This window comes from Cavia porcellus, unplaced genomic scaffold, assembly GCF_034190915.1.
Source record: "Cavia porcellus strain 051 isolate PalLab524CR breed Dunkin Hartley unplaced genomic scaffold, mCavPor4.1 scaffold_20, whole genome shotgun sequence".
In the NCBI taxonomy this organism is placed as follows: domain Eukaryota; kingdom Metazoa; phylum Chordata; class Mammalia; order Rodentia; family Caviidae; genus Cavia; species Cavia porcellus.
Genome location: NW_026947503.1, coordinates 20,802,931 through 20,829,214, shown reverse-complemented (window position 1 = coordinate 20,829,214; position 26,284 = coordinate 20,802,931). Strand labels below are relative to the sequence as shown.

Sequence of the window (26,284 nt, the reverse complement as noted above, 5' to 3'; positions counted from 1 at the left end):
AGCAGGCGGGACCCCTCCAGCACGCCTCCCTTGCCGGTGTCGCTCCCCACCTGAGTACCCCCTGCGGCCTCGGCTTGGGCGTTGGGTCGGACGCAGGTGTCTGGGCCTCCAAACTACCTGCACAACTTGTCGTCCCTATCTAGTTCCCTGATCTGCGACACCGAGCATCAACACGGGTGATTCTTGTAAAGCTGCCGCCTTTCACAAAGTGCCCCAGGCGGGTAGATGTGAAGGGCTCGTCCTTGGTCGAGTCCCGACGGTGCTGGGGGAGATGGGGCGGCGGCCAATGCCAGGTGGCAGAGCAGAGGGCATTTAGCAGTTAAGGCTGGGGCAGATCCCTCGGGAAAGAAGTGGCTAGTCTCCTCTTCTAGCGTGGGGTTTGCACGCTTTTCACTGCATCCCGATGAGCTCGCTTCGCATCAGCCTCCTGCCCTATCCCTCGGCCTCCCACCACGAGAAAAGCCTGGACCTTAGGACCGCGCGGAAGCTGTCCTAGCACCGCGGCCAGGCAGCAGTTGGGCGTGGCTTCTCGGAGAAAGGCAGCCCCTGGGGAGGGGAGATCTACGCAACCGTCGTCTCGGGGCGCTGATTGGCTGAGGCGCGGTGCGCGGAGCCCGCAAGCGTCTCCGCCCGGCCCAGCCACTCCTCTTCTTCAAGCCGCCTGGTCCGCGCCCGCTTGCGAGGGAACCGCTCGGCGCCGCCGCCCCAGCCCGGCGCGGACGACAGAGAGGGAGGCGGAAGGAGGACACGCTCGCTCGCTTGCTACCACCCGCACCCCGGCTCCTGAGCCGGCCCGGAGCTCAGGGGGAGGAGCCGCCGCGGGCACGCCCCGCCTCCGGCCCGGGAAGACGACGCCAGCGAGCGACCCTGCGGGCCGGCCGCCGCCCCCCTCGCCGGCGGAGACCCACCCCCGGCCCTCCCCCGGCGGCATGGAGGGGCCTCGCTCCTGACGGCCGCGCCGCCGCCTCGGCCCCCGCCCCACCTCGCGGCCCGCTCCGCCCGCCCCCGCTCGCATGTCCGCGCCGCCCTAGCCGAGGATGCTGAGGATGAAGCTGCCGCTGAAGCCGACGCACCCTGCCGAGCCGCCGCCCGAGGCGGAGGAGCCCGAGACTGACGCGCGGCCGGGCGCGAAGGCTCTGTCGCGCCGCCGCCGCGACTGCCGACCCCCGCCGCCGCCACCTCCCGCGGGCCAGCCGCGGGGCCCCCCGCCGCCCCCGCCGCCGCCGCTGCTCCGGGGGCTCGGGCCGCCTGTTGCTGGCGGGGCGGCGGCGGGGGTGGGTATGCCGGGCGGCGGCGGCGGTGGCGGCGGCGGCAGGGGGCCCGCGGCGGCGCTGCGCGAGCAAGAGCGTGTGTACGAGTGGTTCGGGCTGGTGCTGGGCTCGGCGCAGCGTCTGGAGTTCATGTGCGGGCTGCTGGACCTGTGCAACCCGCTGGAGCTGCGTTTCCTCGGCTCGTGCCTGGAGGACCTGGCGCGCAAGGACTACCACTACCTTCGCGACTCGGAGGCCAAGGCCAACGGCCTCTCGGACCCGGGGCCGCTGGCTGACTTCCGAGAGCCCGCCGTGCGCTCGCGCCTCATCGTCTACCTGGCGCTGCTGGGCTCGGAGAACCGGGAGGCCGCTGGCCGCCTGCACCGCCTCCTGCCCCAGGTGGACTCGGTGCTCAAAAGCCTGCGCGCGGCCCGGGGCGAGGGCTCGCGGGGCGGCGCGGAGGAAGAGGCGGACGGCGACGGCGACCCGGACGCCGAGAAGGACGGCTCTGGCGCGGAAGGCGGCGGCGGCCCCGAACCCGGGGCGGGAGGCGAACTCGGCTCCAGGGCCCAGGAGGAACTGCTGCTGCTCTTCACCATGGCGTCCCTGCACCCGGCGTTCTCCTTCCACCAGCGGGTCACCCTGAGGGAGCATCTGGAGAGGCTGCGCTCCGCGCTGCGTGGAGGCCCTGAGGACGTGGAGGTGGAGCCGTGCAACTTTCTCGGCTCCAGGGCCCAGGTACGGCGCGCGGCACCTCTCGACACTCGCGGCGTGGCCACCGCCCCGAACGCCCCCTGACCTCGTCCCGGCCGGGCGCAGGTGGTCGGGCTTTCCACGCCGCGGCTCGCAGCCCAGGAGGGCGCCTCTGCGTCGAGTCGCGCTCTCCCCTGTCCCCCCACCCCGGCACACGGCCACCCGCCATCACAGAAGGCTCTAGAAGTCTCTTCCCTGCCTGAGTTGCCACGGCACACGCGGAGCTCCGCCGGGGCCAGATCTGATGAGGGGCTCAGGACAGTTTTGGCCTTGAGCGTCGCGCTCAGCACGAGAGGCAGGGAAAAGCCGAGCGGTGGAGGAGCCTGGAGGTTTACGCAGGCTAGCCGGGGCAGTGCCTTCTTCCCCTTGCAAGTGTGTGCCACCGCGGAGAAGTGCTGCGTAGGTGCGCTCCCAGCCTGCTGCCAGCGCCTTCGGCCTCCGGTTCTGTGTGCCAGAGTTTAAAGGGGTAGGGTACTTCGGGAGACAAAACCTGGTGGGGAGATTTGTGAATTGACTGAAATACGTAGTAACGAAGGCATCTGGGTAAGGAAACCTCTCAGGACAGCTGGTTATGCCCTTTACCTCTGGCATAATCGTCTTTGTAATGCACTTGATTCATACGTACCGATTTGGATCTAGGGATATTTGTTGGCCTTGATTATAAGCTTGATACTGTGCAAAAGAGTGACTTAAATACCAAAATGGAGTAGGTAAGAATGGAGGTGAACCATTTCTCACAAATATAAAAGATTAATGTTTACAGAGCTATGAGACCAGTATAATTATGTAGGCCCAGTAAAGTCCTTGAGTGAAAAAGTGAAGAGGGGAGTATTTCTTAAGAGTAAAAATTGTATGTAAAGTTTGTTTTTGTGTCGCACAACTTTTTGAAAGATATTGATTGGGAGGTCACACTTTACAATTTAAGTGGTCTCTAGGATATGTTATGGTGGAAAAATGGAGACACTCCCCCCTTGTTTGAAAGCTAATTCAACATACTTCCCTCTGTCATTAAATATTCTAGAACTAAAATTAGGCATTGTGTTTCGCTGATGGCTGTGTGGACTCATTATCCACAGAGTCCAGGCATTTGGTACCTGGAAAGATAGGCTGAACCCTTCATTTTTACTGAGTTTTCTGAAACGTGACTAAATAATGCATGTTTAAGGATAAACTGTATCAAATTCAGATGTAATTTTATTCAGCTTTTTCATGCTTAGTGTGAAATTTTACAATCTTGGCAGTGCCTATTCACTGTTGGTATGTGTGATGATGGTAAAAACCCATACATCTTTCTTATTATACTACAAAGCCATTAAATATGAAGATGAAAGTATCAATTGAGGAACAATGCTTATTTTAAAATTTTCTTGTCATAGTGTACATTAAAAATACTGCATTGTAAGTCTAATGAAAATGCCACAGTGAAACAGCTAATATTTCATTGATGCCATTCCAGCAAGGGTACAAAATTGATGTTGGATTTTTAACTTTTAGGAGTCTGTTTTCCTTTCCTTTTCTTTAAATTTTGCTTTTAATGTGAGTAATGTTGAACAACTAGACTAAGGGGGGGGAGGTGCGTGCCAACCAGGGTAATGAGATTTTTATCTCTACTGCAGTGCGTGGCCTTCTCTGGCAATCAGTGAGTGCTGGGAGAGTGGACCAAGCGTGTTTGGCATCCTGCTATTAATTTCAGTGCCTCATTACCTCTCAGGAAGCGCTCTTACAGTGGCCATCAGTTGGAGTAGGGGACGCAGTAATATCAGTCAGAGGGAATCTGTACTACAGGTGACACCGATGGCAGGCAGCATGTTTCTAGACACTTGGCGATGTGCTTAACTTTTTTCTTCAGTGTAGGATTCCCTTAAATTGTTAATGTCTCATGAAATTGTTACGACTTGCATTTTCTGCGTATGAGAGTGGCTTCCAAATCGTCCAGCTGTGGCTCGCTGTGGCCTTGGAAACGTTTGACCGGATCTCGTTGCGCCCAGCTGTCACTCGGTAGTCTGCCGGTACGGAGGGGCAGATTTCAGCCTTTGCGCGCCGCAGTGCTCCCAGCTGTGGATCGGTCTGCCTATCTTGCGCCGCTAGTGCGATCCGGGGCAGGAAGGGGCTATCGCATAGTTGCCGGGAGGGACCCGGGGTGCGCGCCTCGCTGGCGTGGGGGAGCGGCAGCCGGTCCAGAGGTCCTCTACAGCCCCGCGCGCCTCGGCCCGCAGACTGCATGTGGGGCTCCTCCCTCCCCCGCCCTGCAAGATGGCGGCCACACGCCGCCCACGTGACTGGCGCGCTGCCCCGGGAGGGCGGGCCGAGGCGGGCAAACCGGGTGCGGGGCGCCTTCTGGGCCTTTGCTGGGGCGCAGGGGTGAGGCTGCAGCTAGAGGGCCCACTGAGAGCGACGCAGATCGCAAATGCTTGACCGTGACGGTAACCCTGGGAAAGGGGAAATTCTTGTGGCAACACTTTACTGACCCGGAAGTAACCTTGTGGTCGCAAGTATGCAACTTGTAATTGCTTAGAAATCGCGGTGTTTTTCCCCCCCGCTGTGTAAGTGAAGGTTTTGTGAGCTCCAAAGCGACTGTTTTCACCCATACTTAATGTATAATACTGAATCCGTATTTAAGTAAAAGTATATTGGCCAAGAATAGTGTTTGCAGCTCTCTAGATGTGTCCCGCCCCAAAGAAGCAGCCCTTCTTGAAAATAAAATTTTAATTTGCGGGTAGGACATGTGCTTTAATGCCAATTCTATATTCAGTGTATGTGTTGATGTTGACTAGGTCCAGCACAAAGTGTCATGCCATGGTTAAAATGTTAATAGTTGAGGTGACAGAACTCAGTCAATTATATGACCTAGGTAACATTAGAAAAGCAGGAAAATTCAACAAACGTGTTTTTCTTTTAAAAGTGACATTTCCAAAGGGTTTTAAGAATTGTGGTTTGGGGCTGGAAATGTAACTCAGCGGCCTAGTGCCTGCCTGGCAAGCCCAGTTCGAGTCCCAGTACAAATAAGAAAAAGAAAGAATTGTGATTTGGATAATTTTAACATTACAATTTAAATGCTGACATTCATTTTATGAGACATGTAGGTAAATCTCATTTTCTTAACTCCAAATGGACTGCCAGTAACTTGCATAAAATTCAGCAAATACATTTAATAAGCTCTACTGAAAACGCTTATTAACAGTGTTGCTGGAAATGTGTGATTGGTCTAATTCTGCATTAGAATTACAGGTCCATGTATTTAGTGGAACAGAAATCTCAAGAATTGTATACTAGGAATGAAAAATAATTGTGAACGTATTTTAAGAGAGAGAGTTTTTGTTATATCTACTGCAGTAAAAAGACAAAGAGAGGCAGGCTTCTGTGTTTGCATGTTGGAAGGCATACCTTATTCACAAACAGAGAAATTCTTAGTTAGAGATTTATTCCCCAACCAACAATACTGTTCAAAAGTGTAAGAAACAAAATGGGTAGACTATAGTAGTGGTTGATAATGGTTTGACCCTTCTCTGATGATTGTGTTTTCAGGATTTTGAAAACTTGCTTAGTTGAACTGGCAAATAATGTTTTGAGTAAGAGGTAAAAATGTAAACCTTTAGTACAAAGATACACAATTCTGTCTCCATGTCGTTTGAACTCACAAACCATATTTGAACTCAATATCATTTGAACTTGTAGAAGTGACCACAATCATTAAAATTAGTAGTTAGTTATATAGAAAAACTTGCAGAATCATTACTTTTCATAGTATTGTTAAGTTAGCTATGTATTACCCAAATATTCCCACTCATTTTTGCCATACAAAACTTGCCATACATATATTAGTTGTGCTGGGCCTAAAAAAGAAATTCAGGTACTTGAAGAAAACTTGAATATTTTTATGCCAACTAAAATCCAAGAAACCAGTTTCTTCAAATAAGAGGGGAAAGTAGATAGTCTGGATTTGTGTCATTTGGCACTAAAAAGATGCTTTTTTAAAAGTTACTTTGAAAGAATAGTTCTGATGGTCATTAGTAAAGATAATTTTACTTGATCTATTGGCCATTCCTAGAATATTCGCTAAGGTGAATGCTGGTGTTGGAGCAATAGGCCTTGCCTGAGATTTTCTCACTTAAAAGTTGGGGATGATAACAGTCCTTACAAGTATTTGGATTACTAAGATATAGTGAACAAGGACTCTTAGAATAATGTCTGTCATATAGTTTTCATTAAGCATTAGAAATTTTAGGTAACTTTGTATGGAAGGTGGTAGGGGCGTGGTTATAGCTGCTCACAATTACGAGTAGGGAGCCAGAATAGCTATATCTGGTTTTTTTTTTTTTTATGGGAAATTTTAGATTAGTTGGGTTGCAACAAAGAATAAAAGCAACAGTTCAGTTATAATAGACTTTGAGCAGAGACTTCTTAGAACATTAGAGTTAAGTAGTGATTGTTTTAGTAGCAAGTAATCACATATTCGGTATTCTTCCCTAGGTAGATTTCTTTTCCTGAACTGTAGTTTTTTCAGGCAAGGAGTACTCTGGGGGAAGATCCCGTAGAATGGACCTGTGGCGTGAGGACAGTAAGCTCTTTCCTTCAAGTAACTAAGATGTGTTTGTGTGATAGATAGATATATCTATATATGTATGCATTTTTCTTTTTTCACCACTTTTGATTTTCTTTATGGGAAGGGATGAAGGGTGTGTGCTGCTGTGAAAACATCCTGAAGAGTGATAGCTATGTTTAGTGGAGCACTTCATGGAGGCTTAGATTCCAGTTCTGCCGCTTGCTAACTCTAATGTTTAACCAGACCACTTAAATCTCTGACCTTCAGTTTTATCTGTAAAATTTGGATAGTAACTTCCTTTGAGATCCTGGTAATCGAGTTAATAAGGTTGCAAAATACTGTAATTCATACTGCTTAAACTATTCTTAGTTCAGAATAGCGCGCAGTAGTTGTTTTCAGGAATGTAGGGTTTGGGATTTTTTGCTCTTTGCTTTGTGTTTCTACTTAACAAACATTCACATGATAGGGTATTTTATATAATGGAATTCATGCATATTTAAAGAACATTTTATATTTTTTAATGCAGATGTTATTAAGTTGGCTACTTTTTAGCTAATATTGTCTGAGAAATGCTAATATTTTGGGAGGGTGGTTTTTGTAGTTTTTTTTTTTTTTTTTTAAGTGAAACAAGCAAAAGGGCTTGTACTACTCTCAGACTTAGCTGGACTGTCACGTTATTGGGTGTTTTTTTCATTATGAATGACAGTGAAATAGTACTTTCTTTACTTACAGAGAATTCTTTGTCACAAAAGCTAAGTTCATCCAGTAACTTTTCGGTTCCTAAGTAAACAGTTGGTGTAGAAGGGGAGGCCTCCCTGGGTGTTTAATTACAGATAGTACTGGGCCTTTGGTAGTTACTCCATTTCCTTCTTTTCCTGTGCTCTAGGGAATATTTGACCTTTAATTCTCTACTGTATGTCTTGGTTCATTGATGATGTTTGATGTTCTTTCAAGGAGTGGTTTGTTTAAGGTCGGTTTCCAAACTTGACTGTGTAGTAAAAGTTAAAGGTATCATTCTCTTCTAGTTTATGCAACTATTGTGAATGTGACTAATAAAAGTACATGGAAATTCTAGGTAAGCATGAGTGGGATACTTGAATTAGTCAGTGATTAGCACAGTTTGACTGTGGTAAATGAGCTGGAAGAGAGACATATGAAGAGATAATGGAAATTGGGCTACAGAGAGCTTTGAAGGTCAGATTAAGGGACTAGGCTGTCCACAGGTTGCATGGGTGCGAAAGAAAACTTTCTGTGTGTGCATGCCTATGATATGCTTTATCTCCCTGCAGCTGAGCTGTCACTTTAAACTTAATCTGTAGAAAAAGCACATCATTAATTGTTTAAAACTCTTCCAGACTCCTTAAGTTGTCTCAGTGGTCCCATTGTACTGTAGTCATCCTGATTGCTTGATTACCTGAATGGTCTTACCCCTTATCTCCTGATGCTGTCCTTTCCTCATCCTTGCTGACAGTGTTCTCTTTTGAGACTTTGTCTTGATTGTCCTGCAGTGTTTAGAAGGAGCATATGTAAAACAAAGTGACAAAGTTCGATACTAATTTGTGTGTATATATTTCTCTGGTTGTTTTGTCCATATAGTATTTGGAAAGTTGATCAATTAAGTTGAACTTAATGTCTTTTTTAAACCATTTTAATTTACTAACCATTTCTATCACTTTTAGAGATTCTTGACAAATTATTATTGTGATACACTTAAATTGCTTAATTTTGTTTATGTATAGACAATTTACAGATATTTTTTAAGTTTGAAAATGTTAGTGTTGCCCTTTTTTTGGGTGATTGTTGTTATCATTTCCATCTGTGAACATCAACATAATGACAGAATTGCTTTGAAAATAATAAAATGAATTGTTTCTTTAGAGGAAGGTGTTGGGACAGTGTGGATCTGAAAGGAGTCTTCCAAGGATTAATGCAGAATAATTGAACCCTTTCAAAATCAGACTCTCTGCCCTGAGTTAAGTTTTTGTCTGTAGGGAGTATAAATTGCTGTAAACAAGGCAGTGATGCTTTGATAGAATGGAAAATTCAGAAATCACAAATTTTTGTTGTTTATATACTTGACTGTATGGGGCTGCCAGTATCTTACCTTACTTTATAATCAGCTTGAGAAATAGTGGGAGTCAGATGTGGAGCTGCAGAGTTTCTTTGCTTGTGGTTAGAAAGTAAAACTCAGTTACTGAAGTGAGCATGCTCAGATGTATGTGTTGTGGAATTTTAATTAAAAACATTTTTCAGTGGTCCTTATAAGGAACAGTATGGTCATGTGTGGACCAGCTATTACAGTGCTTAGGAGCACTTCCTTGAGAAGAGGTTACCCATACTCAAAGAGGTTACCCAATGAAATTGTGAATTAAATAGCTTTGTTGACTTGGGAAAATGATTTGCTAAGTCATAATGCAGTGTTTCCCAACACTAACGAGTTTATGTCGCACTGCCACAGGTCCTTGTTAAACTCTGCACACTTAAATTTGTACATGTTGCAAGAACCTTTCTGCAGTGAGAGTGAAGGCCATGGCTTGACTGCAAGAGCTGAAAGGCGTGGCAGTGCCTGGTGTATTAAGCTTGCTTTCTACCAAGGAACCCTTGGCTTCTGCTCTCCTGTCCCGCAGGGCAAAGTTGTGAACATGAATTCAGTTAGAAAGCACACATGGCCTAGGGGGGCGATACATACTTCTCTAGGTGCCCAAGCTTGAGGATGTGTTTCTTGTCTCTTTATTCAAAAGCGTTCTAGTGTATGGATTCAAAGATTATTTGCCGAGGAATTTAGCATGTCCTGGGTATGCCTGCCTTGTTCTTTTTTCCCTTTGTGAAAGAAGAGTTCTTGTTGTGAGTACTGTACCTTGGCACTTTGTGGCCCAGAGTGAACTCTAGTTTTCACCAGTCCCTCTGTCAACTAACAGATGGTGCTATTTAGGTTGAAGTAGCAGAGGCATGAGGAGAATTTTACAGGAAAAATATCAAGGCTAATTCTTGGGTGAAAAGTGTTGCCCTCACTTCTCTTTCATTCTCCACTTTCCTCCTTTCACATAGACTTCTTAGTTGTGCATCTTACAAGTTCAGTTCTCCAATAAAGATAATGATATGAAAAATTTTAATTTTTAATTAGTAGTAAACATACAGTTTCCAGAAAATGCATTGACAGTGATAGTGATATCCCACCTTGTTCCATTTGTCCAGTTCTGCTTACGCAGCCCTGGTTTGCTCACAGATGTCGAGTTAACTGCTTTGCAGTGCCCATGTGTCATCTGTGTGCTGTGATCACAGAGTATATATAGACTCAGCAAATTATCCCCTGTTTACCATTCAGCAGCTGGATTACATTTGTCCATGTTTTAATGTAGCTAATCTTGTCACTCTCTTCTTGCTTAATCTAAACCTTATATTCACAGTTCTAGTTAAACTAAACAAACAGGGAGCCCATGATCATAGCAGAAATCCATATCATGCTGCTTCTGAGCTGCTGATTCATCAGTCTCCCTCTTCTCTGAACTTCTGTGTCAGGTTTGTCATTCCTGGAACATTACTACATTTCTAGGCATCATTCTCTTTTCAAAATTTGCCTTTTATCACATGCTTTAAGGTGACTCTCAAGACATTAGAGTTGAGGCAGTAAGGTTGAGTTGCGCTGTTTCATTGAGAAGGAATTAGACAAACATCTGCCGTATCCTAATTAAATAGAGGCAATTAGTAATTCTTAAATTCTCCCTGATTTATTTTACAAAAAAGGGAATCTTAGTAGACAGAGTGGGTGTGATTCCTTTACTGTACAGTTCTCTTCCCCCTGCTGAAAGAAGAGCAACACTTATGTCACTAGTGCAGCTAGGAAATACTGTAATTTTGATCTCTGTAGGTCATACATGGATTTTGTAAGTAGTTTGAAACTTTGAATAGTTTTTTTGGTGGTATTAGGAGTTGAACTCGGAGCCTTTATATCAGGCTACATCTGAAGGCCCCCCCCCCTTTTTTTTTAACTTTGAGATACATTGCTACTAAATTGCCCTGGCTAGACTTAAAGTTATATCCTCCTGCCTCAGCCTCTCAGATTGTTGGGATTACAGACATTTGACACACTGTGCCTGGCATAGCAGAATAGTTGCATAACATTGGTACATGCTGGGCCTGGGGGACAAAAACAATTACAAACTTAGGGCCTTGGATAGAAACTCATACTTCCATTTTTCTCAGCTTATTAATCAAGGGTTTTTCTTGGTTGTTAAATTGTGTTCTTTTTTTATTTTAAAGAGATTAAGACAAACAGGACATAACAGAGCAGATCAGAACAGAACAATGTAAGCAAAACAGTATTTCACCAGAAGATAACCCATAATTAGTAGCTGCCACAATGTCTCTTTCTTTGAAATAGAGTATAACTTCATATACAATAGTATCATACATAAAGTAGTATAAAAACATTCAAGAGAATGAAAGTATTACAGGGTTTTCAGAACCAAATAACAGAAAACAGACAGTGGCTACTATATTATCTCATTTTCCATAGGAAATTTGTTTATACTTTCACATGTAATACAATCCAATAAGGTACAACATGATAGAGCCAATGGAAACAGAAGAGCAATAAGAGCCAATGAAAACAGAAGAGCAATAGCATGGTAGGACTTCAGAGTAAGATGATATTATATCAGTACTGACTATTATAATGACTTGTTTCCCTTAAATTAGCTGTTCATACCATCACAGATAATAAAATAAAAAAACCAGGACAAAAACATTACAACTGGGGCTGGGGATTTAGCTCAGCTGCATAAGCGCCTGCCGTGCAAGCAGGCAGTCGTGAGTTCAATACCCGGTACCGATAAAAAGGAAAAAGACAAAAAAAAAAAAACCAAAAACATTACAACTGTGATCATTATAAGGCTTCAAAACAGTGTAATGTGGAATCATGATTACCCTAAACTCTTAATGTACTCTCACTATTTCTTACACTAGAGAGACTATACAGTATTTATACATGTGAGTTTGATTTATTTCACTTATGAGTATGGTCTCAAGTTGTACCCATTTATTAGTAAATATCTCAATGTGATCATTCTTTATAGCTGAGTAGTACTCCATTGTATAAAAATACCACATCTTTTTTTTTCCCCTGGTACCGGGGATCGAACTCACGACCGCCTGCTTGCAAGTCAGGTGCTTATGCTGCTGAGCTAAATCCCCAGCCCCACCACATCTTTTTTATCCATTCCTCAGTTGATGGACACTTAAGTTGTTTCCAAGATCTGGCTATTACATATTGTGCTGTTATAAACATGGGTGCACATATGTCATTGTGGTGTGATGTTTTCAGTTCTAGGAATATGCCCAGAAGTGGAATAGCTGGGTCGAATGGGATCTCCAATCCCAGGTTGTTGAGGAATCTCCAGACTGACCTTCGTAGTGGTTACACCAGCCTGCACTCCCACCAACAGTGCAGAAGAGTTCCTTTTTCCCCACATGCTCTCCAGCATTTGTTGTTGGTAGTTTTCTTGATCCCGGCCATTCTTTCTGGAGTGAGATGGAATCTCAGTGTTATTTTAATTTGCATTTCCCTAATGCCTAACGATGATGAACATTTTTTCATGTATTTATTTGCCATTTGTATTTCTTCATCTGAGAAGTGTGTATTCATCTCAGATGTCCACTTTTGGATTGGGTTCTTGAGTTTCGGGGATCTGATTTTTTTTAGTTCCTTGTATGTTTTAGACAGAAGTTCTTTGTCTGAGAGACACCTCACCAAGATTTTTTCCCAGTTTGTGGGTTTTCTTTTCACTATGCTGGAGATTTCTTTTGACATGCAGAAACTTTTTAATAAGATGTGATCCCAGTTATTGATTCTGGGAAGTATTTCCCATGTGGTTTGATTCCTATTCATGAATTCTCTACCTGCCTCTATGTCTTCAAGATGTTTACCTACTTTGTCTTCCAGCAGATTTAGTGTTTCTATTTTAATATTCATATCTTTGATCCATTTAGATTTTAGTTTAGTATATGGTGATAGGCATGGGTCTAGTTTTAATTTTCTTAAAAGTTATCTTAGACTTTGAAAATATGATTTTTGAATGCAAAGCAAACTTTTTGTAGAGTGATTGCTTGAGTACAGTAATGCTTGTGTAGGCAGTATGATCATATTAATTTTTTATTATGCAATACCATGAAATTTGCTGTTAGCCCTTTTGGTATATTCAGTTCAGTGGCACTGAGTACATTCATCTCATTTTGCAACAGTCAGTACCATTCATCTCTAGAACTTTTCTATCCCATACTTTACCTTTATAAAATGTTAAACAATTCCTTATTTCCATCTTCTTCAGGCCACAATAACAGTTTTTCTATTTCCTTTGTGAATTTGACTAGATGTCTTAGTTACTTTTCTCATTGCTAAGACAAAGTACCTGACACCCACAGTGTTGAGAATAGCTAAAACTAGAGATGAGTCCCACATGCAGGACTAATACAAGGCTGATCCCCAAAACAAAGAGGCCAGCCCAAAAAATGCCAAGCCTTTAGGTTGCCCTGTAGACAGGTTACTAGGCAACAGTGTATCACATGACATTAACTTCCTTAAATATGTAAATAAACACACTGTATTGGTTAAGCAGTTTCTTTCCTCCCCTCAGGAGAGAGGACTCCATCTGATCCTAGCTTTCTGTGTCTTGTCTGTTTCTTCACCTTCTCAATTCCCTTCACAGTTCTCACCCTGAAAAGTTCAAGCAGCATGGATTGCAGCAAAATGGCACCCAAACAAGGACTCTGGGCATAAAAGGTTCATTAGCAGGTACAAAAGACAATTTTTGTGTGTGCACAAAAGGGAGAGAAGTGTATCAATGTTCTCCCGTCAATATCATCAATGTTGAACCCAGAAGTATATTGATATCCTCAATATTGAGCCCATTAGTATCATCAATACTTAGCCCATATCAGGTATTAAATATGGGACAAACATATACTTTCTTTTTGTGGATTTAGATTAGGGAGTGTCTTAATGGCTGTAGGCTTGTTGAGGTGATCACAAAAGATTTGGCTCAGAGCACTGTTTTAAAATCAAGTCCCAAGCAGAAAAAGATGGCAGAGCAAAAGTAAACCTGATAGAATTTAAACCCTCTTATTTTGCACAGTTAGGTAATGGAGGAACTATAGGGGACAGAAAGGACCCTTCCCCACTAGAGGAGTGTTTCACTGCAAATTCCATTTCATAGCACTTGATAACCTTAACTGAGCCAAAAGCAGCAATTCCTGCCTTTCAACTCAGAAATTTTGCCGCACCAAACTTCCACCTCTCAGAGAGTAGAGCCATTTTTTTTCTCCCTTGTAGTTGGTACTAAAAGAAACCAGATGAGCAGGGGAGTCCATGGAGGGTTTTCAACATATCTACCCTTTTACTAAACTTTGAGTCCCCAATAACCCAGAACACATTATGTTTTCATAAAGCTGTGCCCTAAAAGAATTAAGACAAGCTACCAATACCTGTGACCCTATAGCCGCTTTTACCATGGGTCAGATTATGGCCCCAAATGATTGGAAAGGAATAGCCAAAGCATGTTTGAGTCCAGGTGATTACTTCTTGTGGAAAGGAAATTTTTTTGAATTGTGCATGGTTCAGGCTGTTTGCAGTGCCACTCACAACATAGCCATTACAAAGACGTGATAATTAGAGAAGGTACCTTTGCTGCCATGAATAATCAGCTTACTTTTAAATTACAAGTATATGAGGAAATTAAAATAGCTTGAAGGGAACTTCTTTCAGAGGGTGAAACATCCCTTGATTTGACTTCCATTCATCAGGGTCCTAATGAACCATTTCAAGATTTTGTAGTATGTAGATCTCAGGCTAGAGGAAGGATTGTAAGATTGTACCACTGCACCTGTAGGCACAATGTCATCTGTCCTTTTAGCAAAATCTACCTGTCCAAAGTGTAGACAAAGATATCACTGAGCCTCTTGGTGTAGATTCAAAACTGATATGAAAGGCTGACCCATTCTGGGAAACTTCTAATGGAGCCTGCCTTGCCCCACCAAACAGTGGGGAGGCTTCCTCCCAGATCTACCTGCCCCCTGCTGCCAAGCACGTTTCTGACCTGTGGTGAGTGAGAGAAGGGGCTTAGACCTTAGTCCCTCCTCCAGAGTCATACTAAGTCTTAAAATGGGACACCAGGTTATTTTTCCTGTAGTCCATGGCCCTTTGCCTCAGGTAACAATGGCCTTGGGCTAACCCACAGCAGTCTCATTTTAAAGGGTTTGCAGAATTTGCCTAGTTTCATCAATGTTGGTTATACAAAAAAAAAAAAAGGTTCAGGTCACATTAAGACTCTCATACCGCTCAAGTGGTCATCCTTCCCAACAAAATTTACACCTCGTAATAGAATTCCCTTCATAATACATACTATTAACTTTTTAAATCCTAGTAAGGGTAAAACTGCAATAGCAAAAAAAAAAATTCAATCAAATAAAAAAAAAATCTAAAAAGGGTCCTTTAAAAAAAGTCTTCATACTACATAATAGAAGAGTCCTGGTCCACTATTCACGTAAAAAATACACTTTTGTTTTTTAAAACAAATGCTAAATGGCCTATGAAAGTTCCAGAGTGTGCTATCTGGCTATGTCATAAATGCAAACTCCAAAAAAACATTAATTCCAACTTTCAAAAAGCTGATGCTGGGCTGGGGATTTAGCTCAGCAGCACAAGCACCTGCCTGGTAAGCATGAGGTTGCAAATTCATTCCCCAGCACCAAAAAAAAAAAAAAAGCTGATGCTGGGCCAGGGATATAGCTCACTGGCATAAGCGCCTGCCTGGCAAATGCAATCAAAACCCTGAGTTTGATTCATGGTTAAAAAAAAAAAAAAGCTGATACTCAGTTCTATAATAGTGAGGCCTCAGAAACCACGCCACAGCACATAAACAAAGATGGAGCTAAAACCAACTTGGGCCAATGAAAAAAACTGACTCAGGATGTGTAACCATTGATAACCATAAATAAAAATCAAAAGTCTAAATAGGTGATTAAATATATAAAAATAACTGCACTTAAAGCTATATTAAAAAACAAATGTTACTAATATTCTTAAAATGCAAAAATATGTATTGATTACAGATAAATTATTTTATTACTTCCAAACTCTTATAAGGGATCTAACCTACAAATAATTCTGACTAGTCTATAATTACAAACTTGTAAAATTATAAAGAATTATAATTCAATTTGGTCAAAAATACATTTGAGTATACTCTTACGTTTATTTGGTTTGTTCAGCTATATACTTTGTCATATTTATAAATAGCTGTTTTTTGAGCTCAACAATTTTTTCTTTTGCATTTTAGATCACTTACTCAAAATTTAATTTGATTTATAGATGTAAAAAACATACTTTTACCTGTGTTGCTAGCTGGTCAAAATGATATCAAAATGAGTTCTCAAAGGTCATCAAAAATCACTAACTTGAGAGACATTTTAGGCTTAAAAAATTACTGGTCAGGGCTTTCTTTGGCAAATAAAAAAGCACCTGCCTAGAAAGTTATCCCAGCCATTATTTTCATTAACAGAAAGCTCCAGTGATCTCCATAGCCTTATAAAAGACAACCCAATAATTGTTATTGAAAGTATATTATTTTATGTTTACATTGGTCATCGTCAAAAAGATTTAGTTTTCTAGGCAATAAGGTTTTTAATTTAAAGATGTTCTAATACAAATGTGTTCATATGGCTATGACAATTATATTAACCTTGTGGTATATTAAATATATTCATGCTTCCAGATGTACAGGTCTTCCAAAATATAAAACAGATTGTTTATAATGATAGAGTTTTCTTTCAGATTCAGACCTCTGCCATTAACAAAAACTTACAAAATATATATCCCACTAAAGGTTAACAAGTTAATAAAAGCTTCTTATATGTTAGATAAAAATGATTGACTAAGCCAGATATTTATGTCAAAATAAAAATTCAGCTGTGTTATAAAGATGTCATCAAAATTGTCATGCTATAATATATATAGTTTTAATTTCTAATTTTCTATAAAATGTATAACTTCATTAACATTCTATAGAGATTTAAATGGTAAAACATCCATGGTTGTTAAAAAATAATGGTTCCATTTTATGTTAAAGTGCTTAGTATTCAAATAAGATAATAATGCTAAGCTTCTTTGCCTCTCTTACATCATAATATCAGTCTTCTAGATGTTCAATGACTGAAGTTTGGCGACCAAAAATTAAACATAAGTGGGCCAAAAAACAGCTAGTATTTTGACTCTAGTCCTCCAAGGTCAAAAAAGACCCAAGACATAAAAAATCCTCTACTTCAACATGCTATTCTCAGTCTCAGGTCATATAATCAAAGAGATTGTAAGACCACAAAAAAAGGTATGCAACAATATATAACCTAAAGAGAATCACCAAAAAGTATATACACCCCCCCCACACACACATATCCCAAGCTTTAATAAAAAACAACCTGGTCAGTCAGTGGCCTTGACTCAACCAGACCAATGACACAAAAATACTAAGAGGTGTTATACATGGTTCCAAGATAATTCCTAAAAAAATTTAATTGATCTTAATAATAGCAAAAAATTAATTTTAATTAATGTAGGTCTTGCTTTAACTTGGTCTTGTATATCCAGCAAAAAAGCATAACCACATACACATAGTAAGTCATCTACAGAGTCCTCCAAACACAGCCCCTCCAACTTGAAACACCCTTTGATTGTAACTATAAGAACAAGAAAGGGAGATGTGGAGAGTGGCTAGAGCTAGAGATTGATCCCACTTGCCAGGCTAATGCAAGTCTCGTTCCCCAAAACAAAAAGCACCTGAAGCAAGGTACAAACAAGTTGCTCTAATCCAAAAAACACCAAGCTCTTAGGTTGCCATATAGACAGATTTCTAGGCAATGGCATGTCACATGACATTAACTTCCCTAAATAGATAAATGAACACACTGCATTGGTTGAACAGTTCCTTTCATCCCATCAGGAGAGGGTTCTACCTGATTTCAGCTTTTTGTCTCTTCTCTATTTCTTTACCTTTTTGGGGGGGGGGTGGCACGCTGGTAGCAGGGGTCAAACTCACAACCCTGCACTTGCCAAGCAGGCGCTTAGGCCACCAAGCTAAATCCCCAACCCTGTTTCTTCACCCTCTTGCCACCTCTCATGATCCTCACCCCAAAAAGTTCAAGAGCAGTGTTGTAGTTAGGGGTTGCGCAGAAAACAATTAGAATCAGGACATGGAGTTTATAATATTATTTTTATGATGGTCACCCAGAGTTAATACAAGAAAATGCAGAAAATCTATCTGCAACACCAAAGACATAGAATATTTAGTCAAGGGCCTAAATCCCACAGCTATGTCCCACATGAGTCGAGATGAAAACCCAGAGCTCATGACAGCATCTCCCACAAGTCCAACTGGAGGTCCAAAGCCCACAACAAGGACTTAACGCCAGTCTCTTACGGATCCGTGCCAGGAAGGCCCAAAGGTCAGCAGTGGAAGCCACAATGTCCATGCCAGTGGGGTGAAGGGAGCTGTGCTGGTGGGATGAGGGTTCTACACTGGAGCTGAGAAGTCACACAACAAGGACCAGGGCTGTCCTGAAAAGCACCACAGCCATCCTCAGCGACACGGAGGCCCCAGCTCCTCTGAGGACAAGCGCAATTGAGTACAGGCCAGGAAGCCAGCATGACGAGTTCATCCTGGAGCGGCACATGTCTTCCCCTCCAGAGCCAGGAGACTGCTTGATGTGAGGACCAGAGCTGGAGAATGTAATGGCTCAGACAGCAACTCATAGGAGAACCCACAATGTCTCAACGCACCTGAACGCAACAGCTTCTTCTCCGTGTCTGTATTTATACTGGCAACCTTCCTCAGGTGATAATCTACGCTCAAACAGCCTGTGATTCAATCTGGCTGGTGTTAATTTGACCACCAGTTTTTAATCCATAACAAGCAGTGTGGGCTGTGGCACCACAGTTAAAGAGGGAAGAGTTTATTTGGCTCATGGTTTGTAAAGGTTTCAGTTCATAGTTGACTGGCTCCAAGGCAGCGGGACATCACAGAGGAGAAGCAGTTCCTGGAAGGCAGAAGGCAACAAGTAGAGACCTCCTTCTGTGTCTTACATCTTGTCCAGAGTAGGGCAACCTTTATTCTTGCATTGCACCATGAATCAGGTCTAGCATCACATATCCATTTCCAGCTGCTTCTGAAAAGCTCCGCCTTTACCACATAAGACTTTAGGGAGACACCTAGATACAAACCATAACCCTAGGTAACATGTGTAAGTAAAATTATGAAACATTGCTCTTTTCATGTCTGACATTTTGCTTAGTCTATTGTCCTGAAGATTCATCTGTATCACAGTAAGTATCCTTTTTAAGGCTAATGTGTAATTTATGTGTATACCATACTTTATCTGTTCCTCTTTCCATGTACATTTATTTTCACCTTATGATTGTTGTGAATAATGCTACTATGAAGCCTTGCTTTCACTTTGTGTGTATATAGAATCAGAATTGAAGTAATTCTATGTTTAAGTTTTTTGAGGAGTTGTCATATTGTCTTCCACAGTGGCTGCACCATTTCATATTCTTACCATCAGTGCACCGGGGATCCAAGAATTCCAGTGTCTCCACATCCTCTGCTGCACTTGTTTCTGATTTTGCTTTTATTTTTAGATTATCATCCTGATGCTTATGAGTATATAGTTTTGATTTGCTTTCTCTAATGAAAACTGTCATTTTTCATTCATTTATATGTGAAAGTGTGTTATTTTAAATGTATGAACCATATATGAGCAGTGTAGAAATATACTCTGCTTGAAATGTCTGTTCTCTTCAGTAAGTTTCTGGTTAACAAAACTATAGGAGAATTGGCTTTTCTTTTTCCTTCTCCTTCCCTTTCCTTTATTCCCTCCCAGGGCTTTACGTGTGCTAAACAGGCATTCTGCACTGAGTTTCACTTGCAGCCTTGCATGCCTTTTTGATTTTTTTTTTTAAAGAGGGTAAAGTTAAACATGACAAAACAGAACATAAGAAAGCAATGTAAGAGACATAAATTTCAAAGCAAGATAACCAGAGATCTTCACTATCATACTGTCTCTTGTTTTCTTCCAAAGAGTTGTCTCTATCTTCACATACAGTGAATTTATATAAAACAACATAATACAAAACTGATCCAAACAGGATGATGAATGCATTTTAGGTCTTCAAGACCAGACAGTAGGGAAGTCAACCATGGCTGTTGTAGTGTCTCTCATTCTGTTCAGAATAGTTGCCCATACCTGCATGTATGTTGCAATCAAAACAAAACTGACTAAAATCACTCTGAACAAAGAATAATACTATTGCTGGATTTAATATCATAGCGCTATGGAATCAGCACTAGGTACTGTAGTGTCTTTTTCTTCAAAGTAGTTATTCATTTCATCATATGGTATATAAACAGTTCTCATAAACAGTTTACAAGTTCTATGCATGTATGAGTCTCTACATGTATATCTATCCTTCCATATTAGCGGAAAAAACAAAACAAGACAAAACAAATTCCTAGAAAAACATGAAATGAAAAAGTCATATAAAACCACAATATAGGGTGATCTACATTGGTTACTATGAGGTCTCTTGTTCAATAGAATTGTCTATATCATCAGGCATAGTATAATTGAATATAGCAATACATAACAATATTAATAAAAATGAAACATTGGAGACATTATAAGACTTCCAAAGCAGGTAATAATCAAACCAGAGTGGGTATCCTAGTGAATCTTATCATCTTTAATGTAGTTGCCTATACTCTCAGACTTGATACTGTCAATCATAACAGATTCAAATAAAATCAGTCAATGCAAAACAGCAATCTAACCAGATTCAAATAAGATTCAGTAAGATTCAAATAAGTCATAATAAGACAATGTAAGTTATATATGACTTCATATTGAGTTAATAGGAAATTAAGGATGATTACCATACTACATCCTATTTTCAGGATAACTGTTTGTGCCCTCAAACCTAATACAAATAGACAAACTGGAACAGAATTTAATCCATCTAAACAGCCCTGAGAGAAATGTGGGTTTTAAATCCTGATACACTATTAACAATATCCTCTGCCTTCCTTTTTTAGATAATTCCTTCCCTTTCATTCCCACAAGGTGCACTGCACATTTTAGGTCCCACCAACTCCCTCGGTTTTTAGGTTGTGGGGGCAACCTGCTATTTACCTAAGTGGTTCTGAACCTTCTCACTCCTGGACTTGATCTCAAGTTGTATTCCTTTACCTACAAAAGCCTCAAGGTTTTCCTTCATTATAGCTGAGTAGTTCTCTATTGCACAAAAGGATCATATCTTTCCAACCTATCAGCAGGTACAGGTTGAGTTGCTCCTATTTCTCTCTGGTTCCCTGTCACATAGAGCATTGTTTTCTCATTTGATTTTTTGTCCATAAACCCTCTTTTAAGTTAATTATATTTCCTATACAGAGCATCTCTATGGTTCCTACCTCCTGATCTGCTCTGCCTGTGTTTCTTTTTGTTAGTATATCACGGCCATCTATGTTAGAGATTATAGCCAACCTTCTCTGCCTCATTTCTGCTATGCTGTTTTTCTGCCATTGATTGTCTACTTTTCTCCTTCATTCCACTGTGTGCCCTGTACATTGAGGCTTCTCTGCTACTGTTCTGAAATCATGGTATTTTTTTCTCTCTGTCTCTAGAATGTCCTTCAGTATTTTTTGTAGGGTTGGATTGGTGATCTTTAACTCCCCCAGTTCCTCTTTGTCATGGAAGCATCATGTTTCTCCATTAATTTTGAGAGAGTTTTCAGGGTATATCAATCTGGGTTGGAGGTTATTTTCTTTCAGGGCTTGGATTACTTCACTCCAAGCTCTTTTTGATTTGATAGTTTGTGTTGAGAATTCTGTCATAATTTTGATGGGTTTTCCTTTATAGGTGATCTGTTTCTTTTCTCTGACAGCTTTTAATGTTCTGTTTTTGTGATGAGTTTCTGGGATCTTGATTATTGTATGCCTGGATGTAGCTCTGTTTTGATTGTAGGTGGCTGGAGTTCTGTATGCCTCATATATTTGAATATCATTTCTTTTCCTATGCTTCGGAAGTTTTCTTTAATTATTTCTGTAAATAGCCTTTGTATTTCCTTTGTGTTTACCCCTGCTTCTTCATTCACATTTTTTATTCTTAAGTTATAGATCCTCTGGTCATCTTCTAGCCTTTGCATTGTTACTGTCTGCTTCCTTGTTATTTTTAAGAGATCATTTTGTTAATCTATCTCTAGTTTCTGTCAGGCAATTTTTCCAGCTTTTGATGGAGTTTTTAATTTCCTGGTAATCTCTTTGAATCTGTTTCATGTATTCTAGGTTTTCTTTATATTCTTCATCGAACGTTTCTCACTTATTGTGTGTTCCTCCATTCTTCCATCCGTGACTTCTTGAGAGGTGCTTAGCATTTCTTTTATTAATCTTCTTATATCTTGCTTTACTTGAATTAATATTTCAGTTTTGAGCTCGTCTATAATGTCATGAAATTTTTTATGTCTGCTGATGCCATGTCTGATATTGCATGTTGGCTGCCCTCGATCTCTTCTGTATTTACCTCTCCTGGATCAATGTTCGCAGAGTTGGGGGCTGTGGGCTTTTTCTTATTTCTCTGTCTTGTCATGTTTTTGGTTTCTTACATACAGGTGTATAGTGGAGGCCCTGGTCCCTTTTCTTGTTGATTATGGTTCTTCTGAAGCATGCTGGCTAGGGATTTCTGCCCCCTCCAGTTTGCTGTTGGTCATTGAAGTGCAAGCAGGGGCAGTGTATGCTGGCCCCTCTCCTCCAAACCAGTCAGCCAGTGGGGGCCTTCACCATGTTGGTATGTGCTACATGTACAGAATCAGCTCAGGACAACTTAATGGGTCCTGGCCAGGGGCGTAACCCAGGCCAAGCAGATCCCACCAATCTGCTCTGGGTGGGGAGCAACGAACTGAAGTCATTGCCACCCCTTGTTCATGCCTGTCCTGCCCAATTCCAGCGTGGTCACCCCTTCTCCACAGGAGGGTCTTATTCCGAGCACTCACTGTGGCTTAGTGCAGGTCTCCATCCTGGCTCTGTTCTCCATTGGGCTCACTGACCCCAACTTCAGCGCAGCTGTGAGTTTGGGTGGCTTCAGCGAGAGTGCTGTGTCCTCGAATCTGAGCTCCTCCTATGATAGCCCTGCAACCGCACTTTTTTTTTTTTTTTAAATTTTATTTTGGAAGTAGTAAAAATGCAACAGCACAAGACAGAACAAAGCCAATCGAGACAATGCAGTGAAATTGGTACAGGATTTCACAGTAGGATACTGGGATAGTAGTAATAGGTACTATGGTATATTTCCTTAACTTCACAATAGTTGTGCAGTCAATTAGGTATAGAAAAATCAAACTAAAAATAGAACATTATAAAACCAATTGAGAGTACTGAATAGAGCAAAAGAAACAAAACAAAACAGTGAAAACAACCTTTGCCTTCAAGCAGAAGATAGAAGGAAATCCCCCATATTTGCTATACTGTATATGGTCATCCTCCCAAGAGATGCTGAGACATCTATCCCCAGTAGCTATGGGGGGAGGGGGCAGGCAGGGGAAGGGTGCTTGATCTTCAGCCTGCATGGCAGGAGGCTCACAGGTAATGGTTCTCTTCCTAGCCCACGCTGTGGGTGCTTACCAAGAGGTCGGAAGAATAAGCTGCTTGAGTTCCACCATGGCCGGATCTTGGGAGCTCTGGTTCTCCTCCTGGCACCTCTTTTCCCTTTAGATTTTACCTGGGTTGAGAGGATCCATCTCCCTCTATCTGGTCCTCTCCAGGATGTTTTATTCCAGCATCTGAGTTGTTTCTCTCAGGGAGGTTCTGTATTTTGGTGCTTACTGATCTGCCATCTTTAGCTCCACCTGATTTTTTAAAAATGTTGTACTTAGACCAATGTTGAATTTTTGAGAAGCAAAATTTCCTCATCAAATTTGGTCTGCCTGCTTTATAATGAAAGATTATATAGTCTGGGTTAGGATATAAGTACATGATTTGGTTAAAATAATTCATAATCATGTTTTAAAAGTCAGTAATATTGAAAGTTGGTAAATGCCATTTGGCTAAACATTTTAGAAGTTGAATGTTTACAAAAGTAGTCTGTATGCTTCTCATTTAGTGGCTGTTTGTCAACTATCTCTGTTTGTTTGGGATTCTAAACAACGGTATTGTAAGGCCAAAGCTTAGTTCTCAAGAAAATCTAATATGGTGCTTTATTCCCACAAGTGAAGCTGTCAACTAGCAGAACACACTTATCAGACTAGGATGCATGATTGGGAGAACAATAAAATATTTTAAATGGAGATTTTTGGGAAGTTTAAGGTCTTCACTTTCTTGCATAGTTTTTTTAATCAATGTACATTATTTATTGTGGATTTACAGAATTGCAACTGGTTTTCAAACTGAGGTGACTTTGAGATATACTTTGATGTGGAAGCAGGAAAGGGCAGAGGTTGTGACATAATAAGGGACTGATACAAGGCTATTTGGGGGGCTTATAACAATATGTACATGATAGTGCTTTAATTCTGGAACATTGTAAGTTTTGCATGCTCTTTATTACAACTGTTCTTCTAGGCATAAAAGTCTAGTTTACTAATGCTTGGCTGAGAAAACTCAAGTAGGTACTGTATAGAATATTAAATATTAAATATTAAATATTAAACTGTTAGATAATTTGACTTTAATAGTAAACTCACTGTTCATTTAGAATCATTCAGCATGTATTGATGCTATTCTTTATAAAACTTTCCTAACAAGCATCTCTTAGAGTTTCATTAAAAACAAGCAGTGAGTAAAAATCATCTTATTTAATGTAAAAAATACAGATGCCATTACCTTTGAAATATTAGCAAAAATTATACTTTTTATTATTTATGTTCTGTGGATTCTAGTTCAGTGTGGTATAGAATTGATACACTAGTAGCTCCAAATAGCAACATATACTTTATTATGTTTCAAGGCAGCTGGGAAAGTAAGTAATTGATATAATAGTACTAGTAAGTGAAGATAAAACATTTGATACTTCTTTTACTTGTAACTCTGATACTTTGTCTTTTTGCCCTTAATATGGAGTCACTTGGTCTCTAAAAATTGCTATTAAAAGGTTTAAGAGGCTTTAGTTTATTTTTGTGTTTATTTTTGTAACTCTGTGGTATAGATTAACATGTCCCCCTCTTCCTCCTTTAGAACAACTCTGCTCATGGTGATTTCTTGCAAAGTAATGAGACCAATTTAATAGAACAAGCCCCAATACCTCAGGATGGACCTACTGTGGTACCTCATAGAACTCAGCGAGAAGGTATGGTCCCTCTACTTATGGTAAACTTATAGCAGGGTACTTTTTACACTGGTTAACTCTTCATTCTCTTTTTTGGAGTGGAGTATCATACTGGTACTAGGTTTTATTGAAAGCCAGTCCTCCTGGTTCTACACTCCACATTCTGGGCTCTTTCTTGCTTTGCAGCCTTAGCTGCTGCTGCTTTTTTTTTTTTTTTTGGTACCGGACATGGAACTCATGACCATGTGCTTGCCAAGCAGGCACTTATGCACTGAGCTAAATCCCCGACCCAGCCTTGGCTTCATGTAGCCTGCACTTCTCCACTGTATCTTATCGTTAGTTGTTTTCGGATCTACCCTAACAGTAGTCATATCCTTCCAGAGAGCAAAGACTTTAACCTGTTCCCAGAGTGTTTCATTAGTACTTCTTATATAGTATATGCTTGGTGTCTATCCAAAAATAAGTTTTAGAGAGTTCACTACAATGTGTTTTTAACACATTCACAACAAGACTGTAGTTTGTACTCCTCACTGCAGGTGACTTGAACCACCAGTGGCATGTGCATGACTGTTCCATTGGTTGGCTTTTTATTAATTTTATTGGTAAAAAGACAGATAAGGGGATTAGGTAAAGGGATTAGATCCATTTGTACCACCAGTGGGAAAAATTGCCCAATTGGACAGTCAGCAGTGTACCACTGGTGGTTTAAGCTAGCGGGAATGTGTTACGGACCCTGGGATAGAAGAGTGAATGTACAATGTCATCTAAAAAGATGCTGAGCTCAGAGATACTGAGCTCTCTTCACATCTGGGGAGTCTATTAACCTGTACTGGGAGATTTTTGTTTTGTTTTGTTGGGGGTTTTTTGTTTCATTTTTTTCTTGTTTTTTTTTTTGAGACAGGGTCTTGCTGTGTAGTTCAGACTGGCCTTGAACTCACTAGGTAACCTAGGCTGGCCTCAAATTCATGGCAGTCCTCCTACCTGAGCCTTCCAAGTGCTAGGATTATAACTGTGTGCCACCATGATGGGCTGTGGGAGAAATACTGAAGCTGAAAATGTGGGCTGCTGTCAAGGCTCTAAAAGAACCCAAAGAAAGAATAAGCATCATACTCAAATACAACAACTCTGTATTTACACCACTATGTGTCCATTAGTAACGCTTTTGTGTCACATACTTTTCATGGATCTGAATATTTAGTTAGGAAAAATCATTTACATGATTACCACTTCTGTTCAAGATGATCACAGTACTCCTGTCTCTTCAGTTAGACTACTTTAATCATAGATAGATTTCCACTGAACTCATTGAATATACAAGTAACTAGTGAAAGTTCTTTTGTTTTAATAAAAGTATAGAAAAACGAAAGGCTATCAAAATGCTACCAAT

The 26,284-nt window shown here is 41.3% G+C and overlaps 1 protein-coding gene across 3 annotated transcripts in view; it reads left to right on the top strand.

The window, feature by feature from the left end:
* Positions 1–626: 626 nt before the first annotated feature.
* Zcchc2 (zinc finger CCHC-type containing 2) overlaps positions 627–26,284 on the top strand; it is a 68,991-nt gene continuing 43,333 nt past the window's right edge. Inside the window, exons 1-2 of one of the 3 annotated variants that reach the window (XM_063231507.1) lie at positions 627–1,988; positions 24,807–24,918. In XM_063231507.1, coding sequence (XP_063087577.1) covers positions 1,038–1,988; positions 24,807–24,918 — 1,063 coding nt within the window. In that variant the 5' untranslated portion in view covers positions 627–1,037. The remainder of the gene's footprint in view (positions 1,989–24,806; positions 24,919–26,284) is intronic. The other 2 variants (XM_063231506.1, XM_063231505.1) reach the window with 2 other exon arrangements.